At 42.5% G+C, this 26,206-nt stretch overlaps 1 protein-coding gene and 1 pseudogene across 4 annotated transcripts in view; one reads left to right on the top strand and one right to left on the bottom strand.

The window, feature by feature from the left end:
- The window catches only part of LOC147443291 (uncharacterized), a 29,770-nt gene extending 18,719 nt beyond the window's left edge, over positions 1-11,051 (top strand). The window contains exons 5-10 of one of the 4 annotated variants that reach the window (XM_086529192.1): positions 9,845-9,886; positions 9,960-10,007; positions 10,247-10,308; positions 10,392-10,426; positions 10,513-10,533; positions 10,614-11,051. In XM_086529192.1, coding sequence (XP_086385318.1) covers positions 9,845-9,886; positions 9,960-10,007; positions 10,247-10,308; positions 10,392-10,426; positions 10,513-10,533; positions 10,614-10,702 — 297 coding nt within the window. In that variant the 3' untranslated portion in view covers positions 10,703-11,051. Of the gene's footprint in view, positions 1-9,073; positions 9,286-9,396; positions 9,772-9,844; positions 9,887-9,959; positions 10,008-10,246; positions 10,309-10,391; positions 10,427-10,512; positions 10,534-10,613 lie in introns of those variants that run through there. The other 3 variants (XM_086529190.1, XM_086529189.1, XM_086529191.1) reach the window with 3 other exon arrangements.
- A 13,938-nt stretch (positions 11,052-24,989) lies between these two features.
- Positions 24,990-25,571, bottom strand: LOC147443290 (uncharacterized; annotated as a pseudogene).
- Positions 25,572-26,206: the final 635 nt, after the last annotated feature.

The raw sequence follows: 26,206 nt of genomic DNA, 5'->3' as shown, positions 1-26,206 counted from the left end.
TCATAACCTTATCCCTCAACGGCTGTGTAACGCACAACATAGTCTGTTTCATCAAGTAGCCTTCCCGAAGGGAGTATCCAGCTACTGTCTCCCCACGCTGTATCTGTGTGAAAATATCTGCAAAATCTGTATCTGTGGCATACTGATCAATGGTTTGATCTTCAGGCCCTCTGAAAAGCAATCGGCATGAGTGTTGAGAAAAATCTTGGCGTTCTTTTGATAAGGTCAAAACATATTCAACCTTTATCCAGCGTTCAGTTCTCTCCCAAAAGAATGAGTAAGAAACTGAAGTTCATCAAGTACAATCTCTAAGCCCTTCATTTATCAAAGTCGCTTTCTTGGCTCGGTAGTCAACCACGGCGTAGTCTTGTGGTACCAAGGGATTCTGAGTAGAACGTCACTCGCGTGCCCTGAACACCCCTATCATTGCAAACAAAGTTTGCCAATGCTCGGTGTAATGGCAACATCCCATCCGGGTGCCAGTCGAACTACCTCCGCCTGTGGCGTTAGTCTGTCGGGCGTAATTCCAAATCGAGCCGCCAATTCCAAGTGAAAAGAAGTTGGCCTTGGCTCCTTCAAAAGAGCTTCCTGATCCTTCATTTTGCCCCAAAAGCGGCAAAGTTTGTACTTTCATTCATTAAATTCTGTGCAGGTCCCACGCCATGTGGTACCAGTTCTGCTTTTCTATCTGCCTTTTCTGCCACATTCCTCAGCTGCTCTCGAACTCTCAAGCCTGTCGTCGTCTTTATCATTCTGTTCTTTCTGTGCCTTATTAGGGCACTTCGCGGAGATATGTCCATGTTCCCCGCATCCAAAGCAGTTCCCCTCTTTGATGAAGCGAGCTCTCTCCTCATGAGTAAGCTTGGGTCGTGCATCATTTTTCTCTTGGTTGCTCTTTTTTCTTTCTACTTTCATTCCTTGAAGTCTGTTCGGCTCGTTGTGTCATAGCCTCATCTCTGGGGTAGGTCAGACTGCCAGAGTGAATGGCAAAGCCCCGCGTCGCATGACTCATCAACTCGTGAATAGAAGCTGACTTCTGTTCCAAGCAGTGATCTCGGATCTCTGTAGGTAGACCCAAGGTAAACCGCTCAATCTGTTCTCTGAACGCGATCTTCTTGAATGAAGAGGTGGGTAGAAAAGAGCTCCAGAATCTTTCACAATAAGCATTGATTGTATCTTTCTTGGTCATCCGAAGATGGTTCCAAGCAGCTCGTATATCTCGCTCAAACTCTTGAGTCAACCAAGAAGGAATAAAAAGCCTCTTAAATTTCAGCCATTTAATTGGCGCAGTCTTGTTTAAAAGAAGCGTGGACCACCAAGTACGAGCATTCCCCTTAAAGTAAGAGGCAGCTCTCGGAATCTTGGAGTGCTCTGAATAGCATCCTCCCGCGAAAGCGATGTCAAACTGCTGTATAAAAGACAAAGCCTTCGAAGCATCTGAGTATCTTGAAAAAGTATCAAACTTGATCGAGTGGCCACCTTCCTTAAACTCTCGGACTTTCTTGCTTTCATCTTCGAGAAAGTCATACTGGTTGGCTTTGTAAAAAATTCTTCTTGTTCGCATAAAAGTTTCCATCATCGGAATTTGAGCTGTCTGTAGACGAGTCCTCAGTAGAACTGTCAGTCTCTGGGAGAGATGTAGCCTTCTTTGCCTTTTTCTTGCCCTTTCCGAAGCTTTGTGTCTTGCTTCGCTTTTTGCTTTTTCTGTCTTCTTCGCTCTAATCCGAGGAGCTAGAAGAACTGTCAGAAGAAGAAGAAGAAGAAGAACTTGGTACTTCTTCAAATCGAACACGTTTCTTCCGTTTCTTTGCCTTGTCAAATGTCAACCGACGACCCAAATATCCCGGGAAGTCAGTGCCTTTCATCTGCTTTTTGCCGTGCTTTTTGCCTTTCTTTTGCACGTCGAAAAGCTGAGCAATCCGTGCATCAACCACGGTCTCTAGTTCCTTCTCCGTATATTTCTTGGAGGCAGAAGGTTTCTTGTGAGCGGGTTTCGGGAGTGGTGTTGTGGTTCTTTGCCACTCCATCTTCACCTTCCAAATAGGCATATATTTTGCCATCTTCGGGTCCTTGGCAAAATTGAGCATCATCTTTGTTGCATCGCCAATCAATTGACGACGCTCCATCTCTCTTTGCTCTGCCTGAGTAGGTCGAGGCGGGCCATACTCTCTGTCTGAATCTTCGTTGTGATCCCAGCTCGCATCTCCAGATGCAAAGGGAGTCGACTGATCATTGCCTGAAGCCATAGGTGCCACGGGAATTTTTTTTTCGGGGATCGGATTTCCCGTAGAAGAGAAATCGGCCGTGCTCTGATACCACTGTAACAGACTTGGACACTCCAAGTCAAGAATCAACCGCGACAGCACCAAATAACCACTTCAAAACAATTCACAGATCACAATAGATTTGCACTGGCCCGGCGGAGTTCCGTGCCTAGAGATATTGGCCCCAAAGACTGGCGCCCCTTTCGGTATTTCTTTTTATATTAATCAAATCAAAGTACAAGAGAGTGGCTAGGGTTTCACTCTCAGACTCTGCGTCCAGATGCTCTGAGAAGTGAGGCCCTCACCACTAATTTAAAGGTACAAGGGATGCCCAAAAGCAGAGCCCCAAAAGCTTTTAAAATCAAAAGCAATAGTCCTCTCTCTCTCTCTTAAGAGAGTCTTTTCTTTTTTTATATAAAAAAAAGCAAAATTCGCGTCGCTCATCATTTCAAAAAAAAAAAAAAAGCCTCCGCGATTTTCGGAAATTAGGGTTTCTGGCAGAAATTAGGGTTTCTGTTGTCCGCCACGTCATCACTTTGTGACAACGTGCCAATAGAAAAGAACAGACTGAACAGACTTTTAGCACTTCAATACATGCAAAACTGAGAGAGAGAGAAGACACACGACACGGAGTGGCAGAATTCCACCCCAGAGAGTATTGGCCCCAAACCTTGGCGCCCCTTTCGGTATTTCTTTATATTGCATCAACACAATACAAGCCGGTACTCAAGACTCTGCACCTTCTCCAGGAAGCATGCCAGAGAATGAGCCCTAACCTCATAGTCAAAGGCCCTTGGTCTAAAAAGCAATTATAGTGAAAAGCATTCAAACTCAAAAGCTTCTGGTCCAAAAGCAATGCCAAAAAGTTGCCAGCGTAAATCACGGAAATCCGTACAGCCTGCCACATCATCAACCACCAACGCAAAACGCGGAAATTTGTACAGCATGCCATGTCATCAGCCAACGTGATTTTCGAAAATCTGCCACGTCATCAGCAGCTACGCAATTTCTTGTGTGTGCGTGTGTGTGGGTCTTGCTTTATTTCCTTTATGTCACTTGGGGCCCCATCGGATGGGGTGCCCATAAGTTGGTAGGAATTCTTCTTCTGTTGCTTGTTCTTCTTAGGGTTTAGACCCCTCGCGGTTGGCATTTGTAAGTTGCCTCCATTCTTTAGGCTTTGACACGTCAGTAGTTTGTTACAACACACCATCGAACCAGCCACCTTATTGTGTGAGCCGAGCCCAAAATGAAGAGATTATGAACCAAGTGAAAGACCTTTTGGAAAAGGGTCTTATCCAGCCGAGTACTTCATCCTACTACTCTCCGATATTGTTGGTTTTAAAGAAAGACGGATCTTGGAGAATGTGCATTGATTATAAAGCTCTCAATAAAATCACCATCAAGGACAGATTTCAGATTCCTAGGATCGATGATATTCTTGACCGACTACAGGGATCTTCTGGTTTCAGCAGGATTGATTTGAAAAGCGGATATCATCATATCAGAATCGTGCCGAGAGATGTCTACAAGAGAGCCTTTCGGACAAGCTTCGGTTTATATGAATTTTTGGTGATGCCATTTGGCCTTACCAATGCTCCAACGACTTTCAACCGAATAATGGATAGGATTTTCAGAGAGTATAGATCATTTGTCGACACTTTGTTGATGACATTATAGTCTTCTCCAAGAATGCGGCAGAACATAGACACCATCTACTTCAGGTCTTTCAGGCATTGCGAGATCACAAGTTAGTTATCAATGCCAAGAAGAGCGAATTTTTCTTACCGCAGAAACACTTTTTTGGACACACCGTCTCAACAGCAGGAGTACAGATGGACCCGGCCAAGATTGACAGTATACGTGATTGGCCCGATTTGAAGAATGTTCATGAAGCTAGAAGCTTCTTGGGCTTATGTTCTTACTACCGGCGGTTCATTAGAAAGTTTGCAGAGGTCGCTTGCCCTTTGCACATTCCAACTCAGAAAGGAGTCCCTTTCTCGTGGGGACCCACAGAGGTGATTGCCTTTCAGAATTGAAAGAGAAATTGGCTACTGGACCAATATTGAATTTGCCGGATTTGCAAAAGTCATTCAAAGTGTATTGTGATGCTTGTGGTCGTAGTCTGGGTGTGGTCTTGATACAAGAAGGCCATGTCATTGCCTATGAGAGCCTATTGTTTTCAAGGCCGGAATTGACAACATAGATTTATGAGAAAGAGCTTTTTGGCGGTTATCCATGCTCTTACTCAGTGGCAACATTACCTACTCGGAGCCGATTTTATGGTCTTCAATGATCATCAGAGTTTACGCTACTTCTTGTCACAGAAGCAGCTTTCGGAAAAGCAGATGCGGTGGATTGACACCTTGTCACAGTTTCACTTCTAGATTGTCCATGTACAGGGACAGAAGAACTTGGTGGCAGATGCTTTGTCCCGGAAACTGCTAGTTTTGGATATTTCCGCGATTCATCGTAGAAGCTTCGAGGACATGATCGATCAATATGCCACACATCCAGATTTTACAGATGTATTCGAATACAGAATGGGCCGTTGAGGGAAAAGGTTTTGACTGAATGCCATTATCCACCTTTTACGGGTCATGCAGCATTGACACCACCTTGAAAGGTGTGGAGCATTTACTTCTTTTGGCCAAGACTCAAGAAGGATGTGGACGACTTTGTACGCAGTTGATTGGTATGCCAGAAGATCAAATTTGACAGGCATAAAGCACAAGGATTGTTACAACTTTTACCCATTCCCACCTACCCCTGGGAAAGTATTGTATGGATTTCATTTTTGATCTCCCGAAGACTCAAAGTAGGCATGATCGCATTTGGACTGTCATCGACAGATTTAGCAAGCAAGCTCACTTCGTTCCAATGAAGAAAATAGTCAAGCCGGATCATTTAGCGAGACTGTTCATTTTACAGATTTTCAGATTACATGGCATGCCTGAGACAATAGTCTTTGACAGAGATCCCCGATTCACGAGTTTGTTTTGGAAGGCTATTTGGGAGAACATTGGCACACGGTTGCAGTTCTTGTCATCTTTCCACCCTCAGACAAATGGGCAATCTGAGATTGCAAATTCAATCGTACCGGTCTTACATTTCTAGTCAGAAGACTCAATGGAAATTTTGTTTGCCCTTGGTGGAATTTGCCTACAATAACACGATCCACTCTTCGACGGAGAAGGCGTCATTTGAGATTATTGAAGGTGCTACGAAGGTTCCACCCTTGCTTAGCACGAAAGATAAGATTTTTGAAGCCAACTAGTACACGAGGGACTTGGACATTGCTTTTGCTAAGGTCTGGGAGGCTTTAGCAAAATCTCAGGAAAGACACAAGAAGGCAGTAGATCCGACATCGTTGCAATTTGAAATTAAAGGAAGACGATTGAGTGCTCTTATGTTTTGATAAGGCACGCCTAAGAAAGAAAAAGGGAAAGGAGTGGCTTTTTTCAAAGGTTAGCATGAGATACTATGGACCTTTCCAAATAAAAGAAAAGATAAATGATGTCTCCTTTAGACTGAAGCTGTCCGATACTTGGAGATTTCACAATGCTTTTCATGTGAGTCTCTTGAAGCCTTATAAAGGCAATGTGCTAGACGATGGGGAGCCAGATGAGCAACCCGAAGTGGAGGAAAGCGAGGAGATACTCGTTCTAGAACAGATATTGGCACATAAAGATAGAAAGATTAAAGGTGAAGTGATTAGGCGGTTCTCGGTTAAATTCAAGAACTATCCTGTATTGGATGCGAAGTGAATGGAGGAGGAGGACGTTGCAAACACTCCTCAGATTTTGGAACTTTACCTTGAAGCATTCGGTTTAGCATAGTCTACTCCGGTAGAACCCCAATTTTAGCATGGGTGAATCTAGTGCAGCGGGCTTGCACAAGAGGGGAGTTGCTCCGCTCCTTTGTCAATTACCCCGATTTTTGATATAGAGTCATTGATGTCCTTTGGGTTTCAGGGATACTGCTAGGCTGACAATATTTTGCTGTATGACTTTATGAGCTGGAATTCCCGAAAATGAAACTGATTGATTTATACTTCACTTGTTTGAGTGCAGGAACTGAAAGACGAAATGACTACTGCATTTCGGTCTCATGTATCTCTATAGACATGATTGCAATAAGGATTAGTTAATCGGGCATCTGTGAGGTCCCGACTGGATCTAGATGCGATTACTAAATACGTTGCCGATTAATCATGGTTTGAGATGGAATGGATTTGAATGTGTTTTGTCATGTGATGTCAAGTGATGTGACTGTTGATTGGTACATGTGCTAGATGTTGTTGTGTCTAGTGTGTCGGTACTAACAGTCGGTGTCTACTAAGACAGTTTAAGGCCTCTGTCTGTTATGCAGGCGTAATTGAGGGCGATTAGAATTATATCTAGAGGGGGGTATGTCACAAACTAGTACGTGGTTGGCCCTCGGACATACACTCACACACCCTGCTGCCTAAAATGCATCGATAAGCTGATACGGCAGCCAACAGAAAATCTGCCACAAAATGCGTTGACATGTTGACGTTGACAGGTCGTACGGAATTCCGGAAATTATGTTGGTCAGCTTTTGGGCATTATGCTTTTATTTTGAGAAGCTTTTTATTTTAAAAGATTTTGGGGCTTTGCTTTTGGACATCCCTTGTACCAATAAATAAGTGGCTGGGCCTCACTTCTCAGAGCATCTGGACGCAGAGTCTGAGAGTGAGCACCCGCCGACTCTCTTGTACTTTGAACATAGATTAATATAAAAAGAAATACTGAAAGGGGCGCCAGTCTTTGGGGCCAATACCTTTGGGCATGGAACTACACCGGTCCGTGTCATCTTTGTGAACTGTTTTGAAGTGAATCTCTGTTGTGTCGCGATAGAATCTTGACTTGGGGTGTCCAAGTTTGTTACATCTCCCCATTTCCTTGTGACTTCTTTCGTACCCTCCATGCCTTTGTATGAGTAGCCTCACTACCCATCATGCGGAGAAGCTCTTTGACTTCCCCTTCCACATCATCTCGGTCTTTTAGACCGGTTACTTGTACATGCAAAGCTCTAGTCTTCCTTCGTTGCTCTTCTTCTAAAGTCATGTTGATGATTGTAGGAGTGGGGATAGATGTGGTTTCTTTCTCTTCCCCTTTCTTAGCGACTTCTATCCATTTCTCGGCCTCATCCGCCTTCTTTTGTGTCTTCGTGATCACGTCCATTGCGCGCTTTCGTTGAGGAACATTTGAAGAAGGTTGGCCTTCTCCTTCCACCATCCGTCTATCTCTGCTTTCCATTCCTTCATCTCCCTTTCCACTTGTCTTATCTGCTTGTTTGTATGCATGAAGGTTGCCTTCGTACGGGACTTGCAGGTTGGTGAAGGGCTCATGACCTCCATCATAACAGCCCGTGTAGAAGTCAGCAGAGGCCAAAGAGGCCATCTCCAGCATTGAAGACTTTCTTCTGTGTTGCGCTTCAAGCTTTGTAACTCTGAATCAGGTCCATATAGGCTACCACGTCATTGCTGCAATATTCTCTCTTCCTTCCTTGGTTGGGCTGCGACGTCATCACTTTTGTGATACATGCAACTTTCCCTTGCCTGCGTGAGTTGTCGGAGAGGTGTCTTCTGCATGCACGAACCTCTTTTGCGAGAAGCTGTCGCTGGATTGGGCATTCCCTTACTGCTGCGGAGGTGCTTTGGGCAGGCTCCTGTTGTGAAGGTCTCCATTGCGGCCAGCTCTGTAGGTCTCGTCTTAGTCTGCTCGTCAACGTTTCTGCCTCCCTCTACTTGGCGATCGCTGTTGACCTACCTGGAAGATGCTAGATTTGCTTGAAGCTGGCTGGGACTTCTTAACTCTGCCCGGAGCAGCCAGTTTCTTATTGCAAAGAAGCCGCTCTGCTTTGCCTCCCCTGCCATTGATGGCCCCAACCGCATCTTGCGTTGTACTAGCCACCACTTGGCAAGGTTTCATTCCAAACTCGTATTTATCATTCTTCCTATACACTACAATATATACACGTACTGATATTAGGACCTAACGTACTGGTCGTGACTTATACGTACTCATCAGTATGCTTACATGCGTGCATGCTTGCATGTATATTTAGGTTGTAGACCTACGTATGTATATATGCATGCATACGTGTGCATGTATGTTGTGTGTATGCCTGCATATTTACATGTATGCAACCATGCCTAAGTAGACATGTACATCTATTTGTAATCAGAACGTATTTTTTGTACTGATAGTGATTACCCATACTGTACAACATTTTTTTTTTGTTTTTTTCGTACTGTATTTATTGTACCTATTGACCTTGCCACTTGGAAGGACTTCCCAGATCCGCTTAAGTCATGTCAGCAGCGACCCTTGCAAGCATTGATCCCTACATTGCGATGTGGTTGGTGGTCACTGGTTGTCCTGGTGATGGAGACGGTCTTGCAGCTGTTCATACTTCTTCTCCCTTCTTGGTCTGGGTTGCTTTCTGGTATTGGTCATGTGGCGGTATAGCCTTTCTCTCTGTATGTCATTTTGCTTTCCTGCTTGTTTCTTGGTTTATGTTTGCCTGTATTTTGCTTTAGTGAGTGCGTGCCCACGTGAAGCAAGATTTTTTTTTTGTGTTTTGTTTTCATTGTATTCTTTAGACTTGCTTTTGGGGGGGGTGGGGGGGGTGTGTGTATATGGGTGGGTGCGTGGGTGTGGGTGAAGTTTGTCCTCAATTATGTTTTTGTTTTTTCTCATTTTTGTTTTTTCTCATTTTTGTTTTTGTTGTTTTCTTTTACTCTTTTGCTTAGTTTCATTTCTAGTTGCTTTTGCTTTTGGCAGAGGTTGTTTGTTTGGGTGGTTGGTTGGTTGGCTTGCCGCTCTACTCTCTCTACCAAGATTATACAGCCGGTTTTCACATGGTCGTCATCAAAGCCTCCTTCACTGTCTTGTTGGAGTTCCCTCCCCAACTCTGGTTTTCAGGAGCCACCTTCACAATTGGACTGGTCTCTACACTGCCTGACAGCTCCTTGTATGCTCCAGTGTAGCGCTTTGTACTCACCTTGTCACCTCCTCTTGCAGTTTTCTTGGTGATGTCAACTGTTTTTTCTGTATCATCTTCGTCGTTGATTCCCCTTTGTTTATCCATAGCCTTTTGCTGACAGATGGTACCAGTTGGAGGGCGTCTCCTTTGATATCGAGCTCTTGCCATTGTGGATGCTCCTTTCTCCATATCACCGTTGGTGGGCTGTCTTGGTGGTTGAGGTTTTAGTTATACAGTTCCAGAGCGAGCTTTTGGTTTGAGTGCCAAATTTTTTGAGGTTGCTGTTATCCTCTCTCCTCTTAGCTTGCGAGGGCACTTTTTACTTTCTTTAGGAGAAGTTTTTTCCCCTGGCTTTTCAGTCTTTACAGTTTGCCCATGTGGCTAGTTGTGTACAGTCCCTAGTTTGTTGCCTTCTGGCCTGCTTTGTAAACAGTTATGTACTTGCCCTCAGAATTTGGCGTTTTGAGGGATTTTTCAAATAGTAGTAATCAGCCTCTTTCTTTTATATGAGAGAGAGAGAGAGAGAGAGAGAGAGAGAGAGAGAGAGAGAGAGCTCAAATTTTATGCAGCCAACAGGGGCGTTAGCGTTTAAACGCGTTGAAGTTGAGAAGGTAACAACTGAATTTGTGGATGCAGGATAATCTATGTTGGCTCTCGTTTGAATTCATCTCCTTCTTTTTGCAGGTGACATTTTCGGATCCACGCCTACGTGACAATTCATATTGGGCCAAGGTATCACTGCTTTTTGATTTGGGTACACTTCAAATTTTTCCCCTTTTGTGAGTCCACATTTTGGCTGGGTCCTGTATCCCATCTCCCCCACAGCTGGGTAGTCTAAGTGCGTAAAGTTACAATGCTTGTCCTCTGCTAGCTTAGACTTCAGTCGTTTTGTGTAACTGAAGACAGAAGGCATCATTTTTTGCATAGATGAGAGTTATGTCCATAGTTGATTTGGCATTCTTTTTGCGTAGGATGGAGCTGAAAAAGGCTATGGTGCCAAAGCACAGGAAGTGCTGGGACAAGTTCGCGGAAGGTATTTAGAATGCGGTGTATTGTGATAGCATGCAGGTATGTCTGAAAGATGGCAGATGCTTGACATTTTTGTTTGTTTGCTAGGGATTTTCGTCATGAGAAGACGAAGAAAAAGCGCGGTTCTTATAGAGGAGGATTTATTGGCTTGCAATCACACTCCATCAAATTTGAAGATTTTGAGGAGGGTGGGAATGGCCTTGGCCAGTTGTGAAACAGATTGGAGGGGGTGAGAAATGAAAATGTCTCTGCTCTCCAACTATCTGTATTGAAGCCCATTTTCTCTGAATGCCTTGCTGGCTGTGCTAGGGCAAATGTCTAAAGATGGTCTTTTGCGGTTACAAGATGCTCGTGTGGAGCTTCAAGAGCTTCATAATGAGCTCAAGTTGGTATTCTAGAGAAGTGATGGCTGAACGAGGTGGTGGTGAATTTTGCACTGTGATTTTACCTCATGTTTAGTTGTTGAGAATGGAAATCTCTCTCTCTCTCTCTCTCTCTCTCTCTCTCTCTCAAAACTCCTCGTCGGCTAGATCTTTAAGGTCTCTTGGATAGTTTCCTATGATGTTAAACTCTCTTCTTTTCTTCTTCGTCTTCTCTCTCTTTTCTTGGGATTGTTCCTACAAAGTGCTTGTAACTCTGAACAAGAAGAGGGAATTGGGACAATTGTACTAGCACCCTGTGTGGCAGATTGGTTATCTGAGTTTCCTCTCAGGTAATAGGCCTCAAGTTCAAGACTTGTTGGATGGATGTTTGATGTCTCGATCGTTACTACCATGTTAACACTAGAATGGTAACATGACACTTTTATGCTCTTGGACACTTTTGTGTCCTGTTAAGTGACCATTTTGCTTGAATTATTCGAAGAGTATGAAAATGAATTTCTTTGTGCTATATATCCACAAAGTTTCCATAGAAGCTAAAAAAAACTTAGCATTTTTTTTGGAGTATCGATCTCACCATTAACCTTACTTTTGCACAACATTTTTGAACCTAAACTGTGTGAAAAAACGGGTCATGTTTTTGGTTTTTTTTCAATTTTTGGCAACTATACCACTCTAGACTTCATGTTTGTGAGGTTTAGATGCTAGAGGTTAGGCTTTTATAGTTCTCAACATGTTTTGATGTTTGTAAGGAGAGCTAAGTGTTAAAATTGAAAGTTATGACCAATTTACAAGAATTGCATAATCTTGCTTTTTGGTCAAAATTAGCACTTTCTATGATTTTTTTGGTGGTTTTCTTGATATCCAAATTCAATTTTGATTGTGTAAGTGTAATTTATAACATAAAGCTAATCTTCCTTGAGTTTTGGGAGACCTAATATGCTATATAGCATAGTATATGATGATGGTTGAGTTTTTTGATTGTTGAAGAATATGATACATTTTAGAGTAGCAAGTATAACTTTCTCAATATTGCTAGTTTCTTAGGACAATTGTGTCTTTTGTAGGCAGTAACCATATCTAATCATAGATTACGAACTTGGCTAGTTATTGAGTAGTTTCTATGGGTTTCTAGAGGTCATAATGCTAAACCCAATTTTTTCATGTTTGTTGTATTTAGCACTTTAGCATTGCTCCCAAGGTTGCAATTGTAAGAGATCCATTATCCTTTTGACATGCTCCATGGCTCCTTTTGAATCCAAATGCCCAAAGGGAAACTAAGAAAATATGTATATAGTATCTATATTGAGTGTGACTAAAGAAACTTTGATGATAGGATCGTAGAATGGCAAAAATGCAACTTATTTGTTATCTATTTTTTTTGCCCAAAAAAAAATAGTGAGGTAAAAGCAATCATATGTTTTCGTCAGCAACCCATTGAAGTTAACGGGGCATTTTATCTCACGTCCTATAAAAATCTCCACTCTTATTTATATGCAATCAATCGTAAGAAATTCTCGTTTTGGGCAAAATGCATTGGTCATCAACTTTGAAGGCTTGTAGTGACCAAGGGATGAGAAAAATTACAAGTTTCTCATTTTTTCCATATGTAGTAGTTATTGCAGTATAAGCTCATGAAAGGATTTTTCAAACTGAGTGGATCTACTATGGTTTTGTAATTATTTCCCAAAACCTTGAAATGACACTTTTATGTCCTATTACCATTCTAGTGTTAATACCTCTCTCTCTCTCTCTCTCTCTCTCTCTCTCTCTCTCACACACACACACACACACACACACACACACGTGCTTTTGTGTTCGTGCATATGTCCTTATGTGCATTGGTACACGCACACAAAATCATGTGCATAGGTACACTCATGACATACATGTGCATTTGTGAGCGTGCACACTCTCATGTGCATAGGTATACAACAGTGTTAAAATTTTGACATGCACCAGAGAACTTCAATGGACATTTGCAGCATTTGAGGATTGCCAATTTACATGGAATGCACATTTTCCCATAGCCGTTTCATTTATAATGTTAAAATTTTCCACCATTTCAACATACAGTGATCAAGATTGAAAAATAACAAAATGGAGTACATGTTACATAGTTTTTTGCATGCAAGGGAACATATGCATATGTACATGGAGCGAGTGAAGATTGCGGGGCTTTGGTAGTGCACATTATGGCTACAACTTGGCTATGTTTTTTTACTTTATGCAATATTTATTAAATTTTTTGGTATTAGTAGATCACCGTTTCGTGGCATTCTATGCTAAATCATGCTTGTCCCTATGGACTACCATGTTTTAACTGTGCCATTTTGTTGACATCCTTGGTGTTTCCTTGAATGTCATGTTCTCAAGAGCTCATAAGATGTATGCTTTAATTGATTTCATGATTAATATAGATCCGTTTCTTCAAGAGGGGGTGGAGGGAGTGTTCTATCTCTATTTTTTATGTTTGGTTTTTATGATTGCTACATGGAGTTAATTTGCTATTGTTATTAACAAGCTAATGTAAGTAGTAGTAGGTGGCCTTCAGCCCACGTTGAATGTTGGTGTACCACTTTGCCACTTTGTTAATGAAGGTCCTTCTAACAGCGCTCTCAAAGGTCCTTTTTTCTATCTAATCAAATTATCTAGTTCTCTGGAGTTGGTCGATTTAAGTCTTGTTCAACTAGTTAATAAAGACAACACATCAAAGTTTTAGGTATCCTTATTTCCAAAGAAGAGAATTTACCTGCTGTTGATAAAAATGTCATGATTAAGATAGAATCTCAACTCTTTTTGCAAGATGCAAGCTCATTAATTAGTGCTCCAAGTGTTTAGATGGGTGCATGAATGATCTAATTTCAACAATGTATTTTTGAGAAATAGAAAAATAGATAGTATAGTATTCATAATCTAATCAAAGCTTCTTTTAAAGGCGTTCTCCAGTTTTTAGTTGGTTCGCTAAGGACGTGATGTGTCAAATTCTCGCTAATCCTTGCTAATACACCATAAGGCTTGCTTTGGGATTATTGTGCGAGGCGATCAGGTTGTACATTATTTCATTATTGCTATCTTGCATGAATAGGCTGTAAGCTAATTGTTGCCTGGATGGGTACCCATGTGATTGATTGCACAAGAAAGCTACAAAGCAACCTTACATGACCTAACCCTATGGCCTTTGTTGTGGGGGCCACAATGTTAAGTGAAGATGAGGCGGAATGTATAGCGTAAAACCCCTAGTTTAAGGCTGGTTACACACTAAAGTCATCGCCCGCTAAATGTTGGGCGCCTCCTCACCTTACACAGGCTGCCCTAATATGGCAAAAGAACGCCCAACCGATCAACTCCGTGTGCTCTGGTTAGAATCGTTCTCCACTTTCTAGCGGTGCTGAATACCCTCTCGGCAGTGTGTAACTCTAGGCGCTCTATTGCTTGCCCGTACAGGTCGGCGCCAAGGCTTGGGTAGGCCTATTTCTGCGATTAGGTTGTGTGAACACCCTAAGGACCTTAAGGGAGTGCTCGACGCGTTTTTCGGATGCTGCAAATTTCGACCTCTCCGTGGTGTGAAATGTAGACAAGGTGCAGGTCGAGGCGCAGCAAAAGTTTGGCGAGTGCGCACTGCGCAAACAACAACGAAATTTTTTTTCCATAAGGTTCCCGTAGCTAGCCAGGCAGGGGATATATTACGGACCCACATGGGCTTGAACTCTAGCGCTAGCCAATGAAAAGCATGAACTGCGTCTAGTAACACCATCCCACAACACGGATTTGCTTCCCCATTTATTGGTGCAAACTAACTTTTTTATTTAGGACTCACCCGTCTCTCTTCACGGGGTCACTCCATTATTGGCCCGCTTACCCTAGGATAGAGGACCTGAACTTGGGCAAGATTTTTCTATGCGGTGCATCATTTTACAAGAGGATACACACATGAGATAGCGGAGGCAAAGAGCTTTCAGGCGTTGTTGGCTCAAACAACTCGCGTTACAAAGATTTGTAATTTCTTGTGTAATGAAAACGAGCACTATTAAAACAAGTGATGAAATCACAAGGCCTGCCTATAAATGGCTAGCCTATAATAAATTAAGGGAAAATTACCAAAATACCCCTCTAATTTGAGGAAATTCCCAAAATACCCGTGTATCTATTTTGGTTGGATTGTTCAAGATATTATAATCTTCATTCGTTTTTGACAATTGAGATTTGTTTTTGAGTGCTCAGCATGTGTTTTGTCACCAGTTACCATCGCAAAAAAGGCAATTATATCTAAAAATAATGAAGCAATTTATCTCCAAAGCCTAGGTAACCAACTCAAATTGTAGTTTTAGCATCTTATACGATAGACACACTCTTCTTGTGAAGACCTACAAGAAAATTTATTTTTCAAGAAATTTACTCTCACAACCAGAGGTATTTTGGGAATTTTGGAAAATTTGAAGGGCATTTTGGGAATTTATGACAAAATATCGGGGGTATTTAGGGAATTTTTGAAATTTGAGGGGTATTTTGGGAATTTCCTCAAATTAGAGGGGTATTTTGGTAATTTTCCCATAAATTAATTGTACATCTATTTAATTTTTTATATAACATATAGACGACTACAATTTCTTTTTTCATAATTGCTAATTTAATTGTCTTTATACTATATTGAGTATTTTCTACCTCTTTCAAACAATCACAAATTGTTCAATCTAGTCGGTATTTTGCAATCTGACTCTTTTAAAAACCACAAAGCCTCGAATTTCTCCTTTTCTTGTCTTTGATATATGATTTTATTCATAATTTTAAGGGAAAATTATCAAAATATCCTTGCAATTTGTAAAAGTTTCCAAGTTACCCCTCAAATGTCAAATGTTTCCTATATACTCTTCATCATTTTGGGATGGATTTGCACCAGTTTTGCATAGTCTAATGTTTATGATGATTCATGTTGTCGCGTCCTACACAAACTTATTCACCAATAACATCGCAAATAGAGACATTTGTGTTAAAAAATGATGAACGATTTCATTTGAAGAGCTCTCAACACCATCTAAAATTCTAGTCTATCATCTTCTATAGAGGAGAACGAATCTCCTACGTAAATTTGCAAATAAAATTGTTTTATAAGATATTTGTGAGGTTAAGTAGACGTAGTCTTTGGCAAATTTGAAGGGCACTTTGGGAATTTTTGGCCAAATATGAGAGGTACATTGGGAATTTTTTGAAATTCGAGGGGTATTTAGGGAATTCGATTACTTACAAAGATATTTTGGTAATTGTGTTACCATATACATGTGGTAGTGAGATGTGTGAACACATTAGGACCGCCGGGGCATTATTTCCCTCTTTAGGAGGTTTTTTCCCCCCGTGTATCATATATACGCCCATCACTCTAGGGCTATCTATCTTTCCATTGCATACTAAGAAACACACTCTCTATTGTGTGCCTTGACCTTCCTTCGTCATCTCCAAGCTATGTGCATTTCTCTGCAACCCTAATTCCAACAATTGGTATCAGAGCAGGTCACGTCCTCCCGGGCTTAGTCGCCAGCTGCTCCAGCACACGCCTGCTCACTTTCTCCGATTTCAGTGAGCTTTGGCGAGCGTTCGCAAGTCGAAAAATATATTGGGTGAGCTCATAGAGCTTGGTCTACTCAGAATTTTGATTTGGGCTCATTTCGGCCTCCGTTTCCACTACAGACAGTTCTGCACAGGTTATTTCGTCATTTTCTGTAGAATTTCTGTCAGTGCCGTTTTCTGCATAACAGTTGCCTTATAGTCTTCTACGGTTTGTGCTATATAACACAGGTTGTTCCCGCTCCGTTTCTCCTATTTTCGGGTAGTTTTCACATCAGCTGCAACATTTACCATGGCTGACAACAACAACACATATGTGTTCAAGATGTTTGTTGCTGAGGACAGGTTGGATGGGAAAAACTACCCTATGTGGGCTTATATGACGCAACATGTTCTTGTGTCAAAGGGTGTATGGAACATTGTGCAGGGCATTGATATACGTTCTGGTTCTAAGGATGTAGGCAATGTTGAGGATGTTGCAGGTCTTGCTGCAAGGATTGCAGCTGTTAGAGTTATTTTGCCTACGGCACAACAAGCTCGTTGGGATGTTAAGGATGCGCAGGCTCATGCATTGATTGCGTTGTCTGTGAAGCGCACCATTGTTCCTCACATCCGTTCAACAAAATCTGCAAAACAGGCTTGGGATATTCTAGCAGGTCTTTATGCAAGCCGCAATGAGGCTAAAATTGCTTTCCTGCGTAAAGAGCTGGAGTCGAAGATTATGCATGAGGAAGCTGATATGGCCACTTTCCTTGCTAGTGTCAAGGATATCAATGAGCAACTTATTTCTGCAGGTAAAGTTATTTTAGACAGTTCCCTTGTGTAGAATGTTCTTGATGTCTTACCAGATTCTTACCAGACTTTTGATAGTACTTGGAGACTTGTGACCCAAGGAAATCCAGAAGTTGTCAAGTTTAATGCATTATGCACATTGTTGTTTTGCAAGAGTCACTTTCCAGAAAAAACAGGACTAGACAGCGTGCAGTTGAACAAGCTTTTATTGCTTCTCAAAGAAAGGGTGGTAACAACAATCCAGCCACTTCTTATGGTTCTGCTGCAAGTGGCAAAAATTCTGTTCCTAATGCTTCTGCTGGCAGCAATTCGTCTGAAATTTTTGGTGATAAGGGCAAAAAGAACACGCGTTGCCATTATTGTAAAGCCAATGATCACTTGATCAAGTCGTGTCCTAAGTTGAAGGCCAAAGAGGCTAAGAAGAAAGAGGGTGGTTCCACTGCAAATGCTGGTTCCACTACAAATGCAGCCATTGTTGAGTCTTTTGTGAAAGGAGACTGTGTTGCTGATGTTGATGCAGAATGGGCTTTTAGCGCAGAGTGCACTTACAATCCTGCTGTCCATGATGCATTCTTGTCAGTTTGCTGCAAATTCACATGTGTGGTATTTCAACAGTGGTGCTACAAAGCACATTACCTCACATCGTGAATTGTTTACCTCTCTCGAGTCTGTCCCTCATGGGAATTCAGTCACTTGTGCCAACATCGCCTCTTATCCAGTTCAGGGAGTTGGAAAGATTGTGCTCACTGCTGCTAATGGCAGTTCCTTCACACTTGTTGATGCACTTTATGTACCTGGGATCAAGAAGAATCTCTTGTTTGCATCCGCACTTGCTAGACTTGGACTTGTAGTCAAATTTGTGGATGACAGATGTACAGTTCATGATCTCAGTTTTGGTGATGAAATTGTTGCATCTGGGCTTTTGTGCCGTGGGCTGTATAAGCTCGCTTTGTATGACAAGTGTGGACAGAATTTTGCAAATGTTGTTGCAGATTCAAGGGCTATTTCAGATGCAAAACTTTGGCATGCACGTTTTGGTTATCTGAATTTTGCCAGTTTGCTGCGTTTACACAAACCTGATATGGTTGCTTCTTTGCCGCCTCTTGAAGCACCTGTCAAACATGTTTGTGAAGGCTGTATTTTGGGTAAGATGCAACGTTCTAAATTTCCAAAGGATGGTTCAGTTCGGGCCACATGCAGGTTGCAGCTTGTGCATAGTGATGTTTGTGGGCCCATGCAAACTCCGTCCTTGGGCAATTACTTGTACTTTGTGACTTTCATTGATGATTACTCCACGCATGCATGGGTATTTCCACTTAAAGCGAAGTTCGAAGTTTTTATGTGCTTCAGAAAATTTCTGGCTATGGCTGAAAATGTCTCGAAATGTACTATGGGCACCCTCTGTTCCGATCGAGGGGGGGAGTATATGTCTCATGAATTTAATGCATTTCTAGCTAGTCGTCGGATAAAACACAGTGCCTTATACACCTCAGAAAAATGGTGTTGCTGAGAGGAAAAACAGGTCACTGACGGAAATGGCACGATGTATGGTTAAAAGTCAAGCTTTGCCGCAGTCTTTTTGGCTTGAGGCCATCATGTGTACCACTTATGTACTTAACACGTGTCCTACGAAAGCTTTGCAGTCTATTACTCCATATGAAGCATGGCATGATAGAAAGCCTTCTATTGAGCACATGCGTGTTTTTGGCTGTTTGGCATATGCTTTGGTGCCACAAGTGCAGCGCAGAAAATTGGATGATAAGGCTGTCCAATGTATTTTTGTTGGTTATAGTGCTGAAAGCAAAGGTTAGAGGTTGTGTCATCCGCAAACAAAACGTATTCTGGTTTCACGGGATGTAGTGTTTGTGGAAGATTTTGTTCAGCCCTTGCTGTCATGTACCAGAGACAGTAATGTAAGCTCACATGACATTTATGACACTTTGTTGCCTCTTTTTAGTGGTGGAAATACGAATGTAAGTTCTAATGAGGCAAATGTATAGCCTATGAGGGTTTCTGAAAATGTTTTAGATCAGCCTATTACTGATGCAGATGTACATGATGTACTTGATGAGGAAAGGGCTGAAAATGAGCAGGCTAGAGGTATGCCAAAATGGCTGGTGCACACTTTGCGTGACAGTAAATTGGATGCACCTTTGTCTAGTCGTACTCATTCAGGCTCTGGCCATGCATCTTATGCATCAGATTGTCATGCTTTGGCTGTGTCTAACTTACATGATGTTGAGGAGCCTTTGTCTTTTGATGAAGCACAGAATTCAAAAAATTGGATGGCTTCCATGCAAGCAGAATATGATGCACTTATAGAAAATGACACATGGACTTTATGTGATTTGCCTCCTGACAAAAAGGCCATTGGTACGAAGTGGATTTACAAGTTAAAAATGCAAGCCGGATGGTGAGATTGATCGCCATAAGGCTCGACTTGTTGCAAAGGGTTATCCACAACAAAAAGGCATTGATTATGAAGAGACTTTTGCTCCCACTTGTCGTATGACTACTGTGCGTTTTCTATGTGCATTGGCAGCACATTTTGGTTGGGATGTACATCAATCAGACATTGTTACTGCTTTCTTAAATGGTGACATATTTGAGGAAGTTTATGTAATGTAGCCTCACGGTTTTGTCATAAAAGGACAAGAGGACAAAGTGTGTAGATGTAAGAAGGCTTTGTATGGGTTGAAGCAATCTCCTCGTGCTTGGTATGAGAAAGCTGACACTCATTGGGCTAAACGAGGCTTTCGTAACAGTCCAACAGAAAGCACATTGTATGTAAAGCGTGAGGATGATGTACTTCTCATGGTGGTTCTTTATGTCGATGATTTGCTGATCACTGGACCAAATGAGAGACATATTGCTGAATTTAAGGCTGATTTGAATGCTACTTTCAAGATGAAAGATTTGGGGCTGTTGCATCATTACTTGGGTATACAGTTTAAGCAATGTGATGGTGGTATTGCTTTGTGTCAGAAAAGTTACATAGAAACATTGCTATGTAAGTTTGAACTTGAGGATTGCAAACCTATTGCCACTCACATGGAAACAGGTTTGAAGTTGAGTCTATATGATGCTAGCGATCCTGCCGATGTCACTCTTTACCAAACTACTGTTGGCTGCCTCATTTATGTATGCAACACGAGGCCAGATATTCAGTTTGCAGTCTTACAGTTCAGCAGATTTATGCATAGCCCAGGGTCGAAGCATTGGCAGGCTGTCAAGAGGATTTTCCGCTACCTTCGTGACACTTTACATCTTGGCTTGTTTTATCCCAAAGGGGGATCATTGACTCAGATTGGGCTGGTTGTTTTAACACGCAAGTGTCCACAAGTGGTTTTTGTTTCATGCTTGGTAGTTCATGTATATCATGGTTGAGCAAGAAGCAACCTACTGTGGCCACTTCGAGTTGTGAGGCTGAGTACAGGGCAATCTTCACAGCTACGGTTGAATGTGTATGGCTCAGACGCCTTATGGCTGATTTGGGTGTTGGACACAACACTGCCAACACTATCTACACTGACAGTTAGAGCGCATTGGCAGTTGCGAGGAACCCAATTTTTCATGCTCGCACAAAGCATATTGAGGTGCATTACCACTATGTCAGGGAGAGGCTCTCAGCAGGAGAGATCAGCTTGGCTTATGTGCCAACACAGGACAACCTTGCAGATCTTTTCACAAAGGCATTGTCTCGTGAGAAGCTTGAAGCTTTCCGCAAAGCTTTGGGCTTACTCCCCTTTGTGGACTGATCATGTCCTCAAGGCATGGCACTTCCCTTTACTCATGTGCCAGCTCTCGTTCACCGCATCACTCCAGGGGGTATTTGTTACCATATACATGTGGTAGTGATGTGTGTGAACACATTAGGACCGCCGGGGCATTTTTTCCCTCTTTAGGAGGTTTTCTCCCCTGTGCATCATATATACGCCCATCACTCTAGGGCTATCTATCTTTCCATTGCATACTAAGAAACAAACTCTCTATTGCGTGCCTTGAGCTTCCTTCGTCTTCTCCAAGCTGTGTGCGTTTCTCTGCAACCCTAATTCCAACAAATTGTCTCTAATTTTAACGAGTTCTTCACTTGTTCTTAAATTTGGCTAGAGTTTTGTCTTTCGTGGGCCTGTGGTGTGAAACCTAGCTAGTGTTTGTGGAGGAGGCAGGGTAAGTCGCGAGTGGATGGCAGTGTAATAACGGTGGGGCATGTGGAGTTGGTAGGCAAGCTTATCATCCACTTGGAAAGCGACAAGCTCTATGTCGTACTCCTCCCTGGTTTGATTAATGTATTCCAAAAACTCACTTGCAAGACTACAAAAAAACTCGTTCGTTTTCAAAGTTCTCTCCACGAACTTCGACGCCATCACCTTGTGCTTCTCCATTTCCTTGTGCTTCTCCATTTCCTTGTACTTCTCAGGTTCTTCATTTTTTTGGAAAAGAAAAGGGCTCAAAGCCATGGATATTGAAGGCGGGCGTACAATGCCTCTGACCCTTGCATCCTCTAGGCAGGTCTTTATGTGCACAACCCACTACTTCTCTGAGGATTGTCTTTCCAACCTGTTGTATGAAGCCTATGATCTGATGCTATCAGGGGCCATTCAAGCTACTAGCTTAGAGGTGAAAGCATGAAGAAGATGATAGCAAACAAAAAATAAGGGAAAGCCTTGAGCTTTGATGGCAACCCCTTTCGTACGTGTCGACAATTAAAGAGCGTTGCGCACTCTATCCAACCAAGATAGAGTATGACTATCACTCCATATTGCCACAACTGTTCGCAGTCTGCCTTCATTGCCTAGTTGTCCATGCTTTGCATTGCGACAAGGCTAGTGTTGCCGCCCGATGCCCGGATCAGCATTGACCTAGTCTTTCTCCTTGCAATCATGTCACTGCTTCCGGATTCAAAGTGCACAAATGATCCATGAAGCTTTGTCTTTCTCCTCCATTCACACTGCACATAACTAGTGCAGGCAAGAGCTGACGACTTTACATTCCAACAGCTGCCATTCGCTAGTTCTCTTGATCTGTCAGGACTTGAGCGTCTCTCCACCTTCTTGAATGAAAAGTGAATGGAGCTTGCAGATTTTTGAGGGGGGTTTGCCGCTTGTCTTATGTGGGTGCGAGAAAGCCTCTTTACTAAATGAATAATAGGGAGCCATCATGCATGTATGTGGCACTCCCCTTCCAATTCCCTTGCCATGTGGAGTCTAAACCCTCCCCTTTCTCATTGTTTGACAGCTCGCCCCACTAAGATATTACTCATTCAATGACACCCCATAAGATATTGTGGGGTGCATCTTTCTATGCATATCTTTAAGATCTTATTCACGAATCTCATCCACAGAAAGAAATAAATGACCACTAGCTTCATACTCCAATGAAAATTAATAAATTTTACAAATATAAAATTTATTTTAAAAAAATCTCTTCTTTTTCATTAGCAAAAAGGGAAAGCATCACTAAGGCCTTACCCCTTTGGGGCAGGCCAAAAAGAGGCGCTTGTGTGAGATTCAAAACCTATGCGTTCTGGGGTTGATCTCTGCCTCTACCAAGGATTGATGATTGATCCCGAGGTCACTTGGGCTGCTATCCATTGGACATCCTTGTCTCTAAAGATTGTTTCTAAAAAGGCACCATCTAAAATTCTAGTCTATCATCTTCTGTTGAGGAGAACGAATCTCCTATGAAAAGCTGCAATGTTTTTTGTTTTTAGAGATGTTTGTGAGGTTAATTAGAGGTAGTCTTTGGCAAATTTGAAGGGCATTTTGGGAAATTTTGGCCATATATGAGAGGTACATTGGGAATTTTTGGAATTAGAGGGGTATTTAGAGAATTTGACTACTAAAGATATTTTGGTAATTGTCCCTAATTTTAACGAGTTCTTCACTTGTTCTTAAATTTGGCTAGAGTTTTGTCTTTCGTGGGCCTGTGGTGTGAAACCTAGCTAGTGTTTGTGGAGGAGGCAAGGTAAGTCCCGAGTGGATGGCAGTGTAATAACGGTGGGGCATGTGGAGTTGGTAGGCAAGCTCATCCTCAACTTGGCAAGGACAAGCTCTGTGTCGTACTCCTCCCTGATGTATTCTTGAAAACTCATTGGCAAGACTACACAAAAACTCGTTCGTTTTCAAAGTTGTCTCCACGAACTTCGACGCCATCACCTTGTGCTTCTCCATTTCCTTGTACTTCTCAGGTTCTTCATTTTTTTGGAAAAGAAAAGGGCTCAAAGCCATGGATATTGAAGGCAGGCGTACAATGCCTCTGACCCTTGCATCCTCTAGGCAGGTCTTTATGTGCACAACCCACTGCTTCTTTGAGGATTGTCTTTCCAACGTGTTGTATGAAGCCTCTGATCTGAAGCTATCACGGGCCATTCAAGCTACTAGCTTAGAGGTGAAAGCATGAAGAAGATGATAGCAAACAAAAAATAAGGGAATAAAAATAGATAAAAGCCTTGAGATTTGATGGCAACCTCTTCCGTAAGTGTCGACAATTAAAGAGAGTTGCGCACTCTATCCAACCAAGATAGAGTATGGCTATCACTCCATATCGCCACAACTGTTCGCAGGCTGGCTTCGTTGCCTAGTTGTCCATGCTCTGCATTGCGACAAGGCTAGTGTTGCCACTCGATGCCCGGATCAGCATTGACCTAGTCTTTCTCCTTGCAATCACGTCACTGCGTCTGGATTCAGACTGCCACAGAACAGTAATTGAGCCATGAAGCTCTGTCTTTCTCCTCCATTCACACTGCGTATAACTAGTGCATGCAAGAGCTGATGACTTTACATTCCAATGGTTGCCATTCACTAGTTCTCTTGATTTGTTAGGACTCGAGCGTCTCTCCACCTTCTGTAATGAAAAGTGAATTGAGCTTGCAGATGTTTGAGGGGGGGTTGACGCTTGTCTTGTTGGTGGGTCCGAGAAAGCCTCTCTGCTAAATGAATAGTAGGGAGCCATCATGCATGCATGTGGCACTCCCCTCCCAATTCCCTTGCCATGCGCAGTCTAAACCCTCCCCTTCCTCGTTGTCTGACAGCTTGCCACTAAGATATTACTCATTCAATGACACCCCATAAGATATTGCGGGGTGCATCTTTCTATGCATATCTTTAAGATCTTATTCACGAATCTCATCCACGGAATGAAATAAATGACCACTAGCTTCATGCTCCAATAAAAAAGTTAATAAATTTTACAAATATAAAAATTATTTTAAAAATAATCTCTTCTTTTTCATTAGCAAAAAGGAAAAGCATCACTAGGGCCTTACCCCTTTGGGGCAGGCCAAAAAGAGGCGCTTGTGTAAGATTCAAAACCTACGCGTTCCGGGGTTGAATCTGTGCCTCCACCAAGGAGTGATGATTGATCCTCTCTTGGGCTGCTATCCATTGGACATCCTTGTCTCTGAAGATTGTTTCTAAACAGGCCCCACTTCTTTATTAGGCTTGTAAAAGTTTAGTTGTAGTCAAATTTTCTTTTTTATTTTTATTTTGAGTACCGTAGTGATAATGCGTGCCATGTTCTCTCTGTCTCTCTCTCTCTCTCTCTCTCTCAAGCGACTCTCCTCGTCGGATAGATCTTTATGGGATAGTTTCCCACGACGTTGAAATTCTTCTTCTCTCTCTCTCTCTCTCTCTCTCTCTCTCTCTCCCCCTCCCCTACCAAGTTCAATACTTGTCGGACAGAGCTATAATGCCCGCTGGACGACATCTCTCTCTCTCTCTCTCTCTCTCTCTCTCTCTCTCTCGCGCTCCCCCCGGCCCCCCCCCCCCCCCCAAAAAAAAAAAATCCACTGATGATTCCTAACTCAGTCTCTGTGTGTGTGTGTGTGTGTGAGAGAGAGAGCGCGCGCGCGCGAAGAGACTCAACTTTGATGCTTTTATACCACACGGATAACGTAAGGAATGACTAATTTTGACAATAAAATCAAAAGGACAGGTTGGTGCCAGGCTAATCATGCCATCAAGAGTTGGAATTCCTCAAAGTTTACATGCCCATCCCTGTCATGATCAATGTGTTTGATCATGCGGCAACATTCGTCGAGCGTGCAAGAGCGGCCGAGCCGTGCCATTACGCCATGTAGCTCTTGCGGCGAGATAAGCCCATCTTTGTTGGCATCGAACCTCCGAAATGCCTCCCACATATCCTCATTGTAGGCCTTCTCATCATCATCGACTTGTGGACAAATTCCCCTCACAAAAGGTTGCAAACTCATGAATTCCTCAAAGCTTATCACACCATCTCTATCAGTGTCCACCTCCTTCACCATTTCCCTCACTTCTCTGTCACTTGGGTCGTCCCCAAGCCTCCTCAAGGCCATCCCCAGCTCGATGGCGGTAATTTTTCCGTCATGGTTTTCGTCGAAGAAATTAAATGCCTCTTTCATCTCTTGCATTTCCATAGCATTCATTTGTTGCATTGAGGCAACAGGCTGAGATGGACTTTGCTTATTTGATGTTGTCTTGCGACTCCATTTGCAGAGCGACGACTTACTTCCCTTGTGAGAGGCAGCATTGCTAGAACTTTGGTTTGACATATTAAGAGCCCTTTTAGAACAGGGCAAAGAATGGGTGGCCTTAGTCAAGGAAGGCAATCTCAACTTCATAGATGTAAGAAGCAAGAAGCCAGGTCTTATATGAAGGTGGATGTGTCTACAGAGAATGTCCACAAAGGTATTCTAAGAGCTAAAGCAATGCATATATGTTTGGATACTTTGAATAGGACTTGTAATAGTGAATTCTAAGGGGTCCACCTTTGAAAAATACAAGCTCTAATTCACAAGAAGATTTAGAAATTTTCTCATGTAGGAAAATGGAGTCTTTTTCAGTTGTTTTTCATACAATGCATAACATCATGAGCTTTTGCTCGAGAGGCACCACATACCTAGCTAGGTACGATTGGGGACAGGGGACCCCTGGCCCCCCCATCGGGTCGGCGGTCCCCTGCCCCCACTCATACCTAGCTAGGTATGCGGTGCCTCCCTCGCCGAAGCTCATGATGTTGAGGTAAGTCACAATGTGAGAATTATTGTGAGAATCTGTCCAAAACTTCTTGTGTAAAGTTCCACCGTTTTTTGTACATGTAACTCATTGAAATATAAATATCCCCTTTGGGTGAACTCACGTGGTACACTTACATATTTGAGGTGGACTCCCAGAGAATGGGTATTTG

Source organism: Adiantum capillus-veneris, chromosome 14 (genome assembly GCF_014529385.1).
Source record: "Adiantum capillus-veneris isolate H3 chromosome 14, ASM1452938v2, whole genome shotgun sequence".
Classification (NCBI taxonomy): domain Eukaryota; kingdom Viridiplantae; phylum Streptophyta; class Polypodiopsida; order Polypodiales; family Pteridaceae; genus Adiantum; species Adiantum capillus-veneris.
Note: the sequence above shows the minus strand (reverse complement) of the source record. Positions and strands in the feature narration are given on the sequence as shown.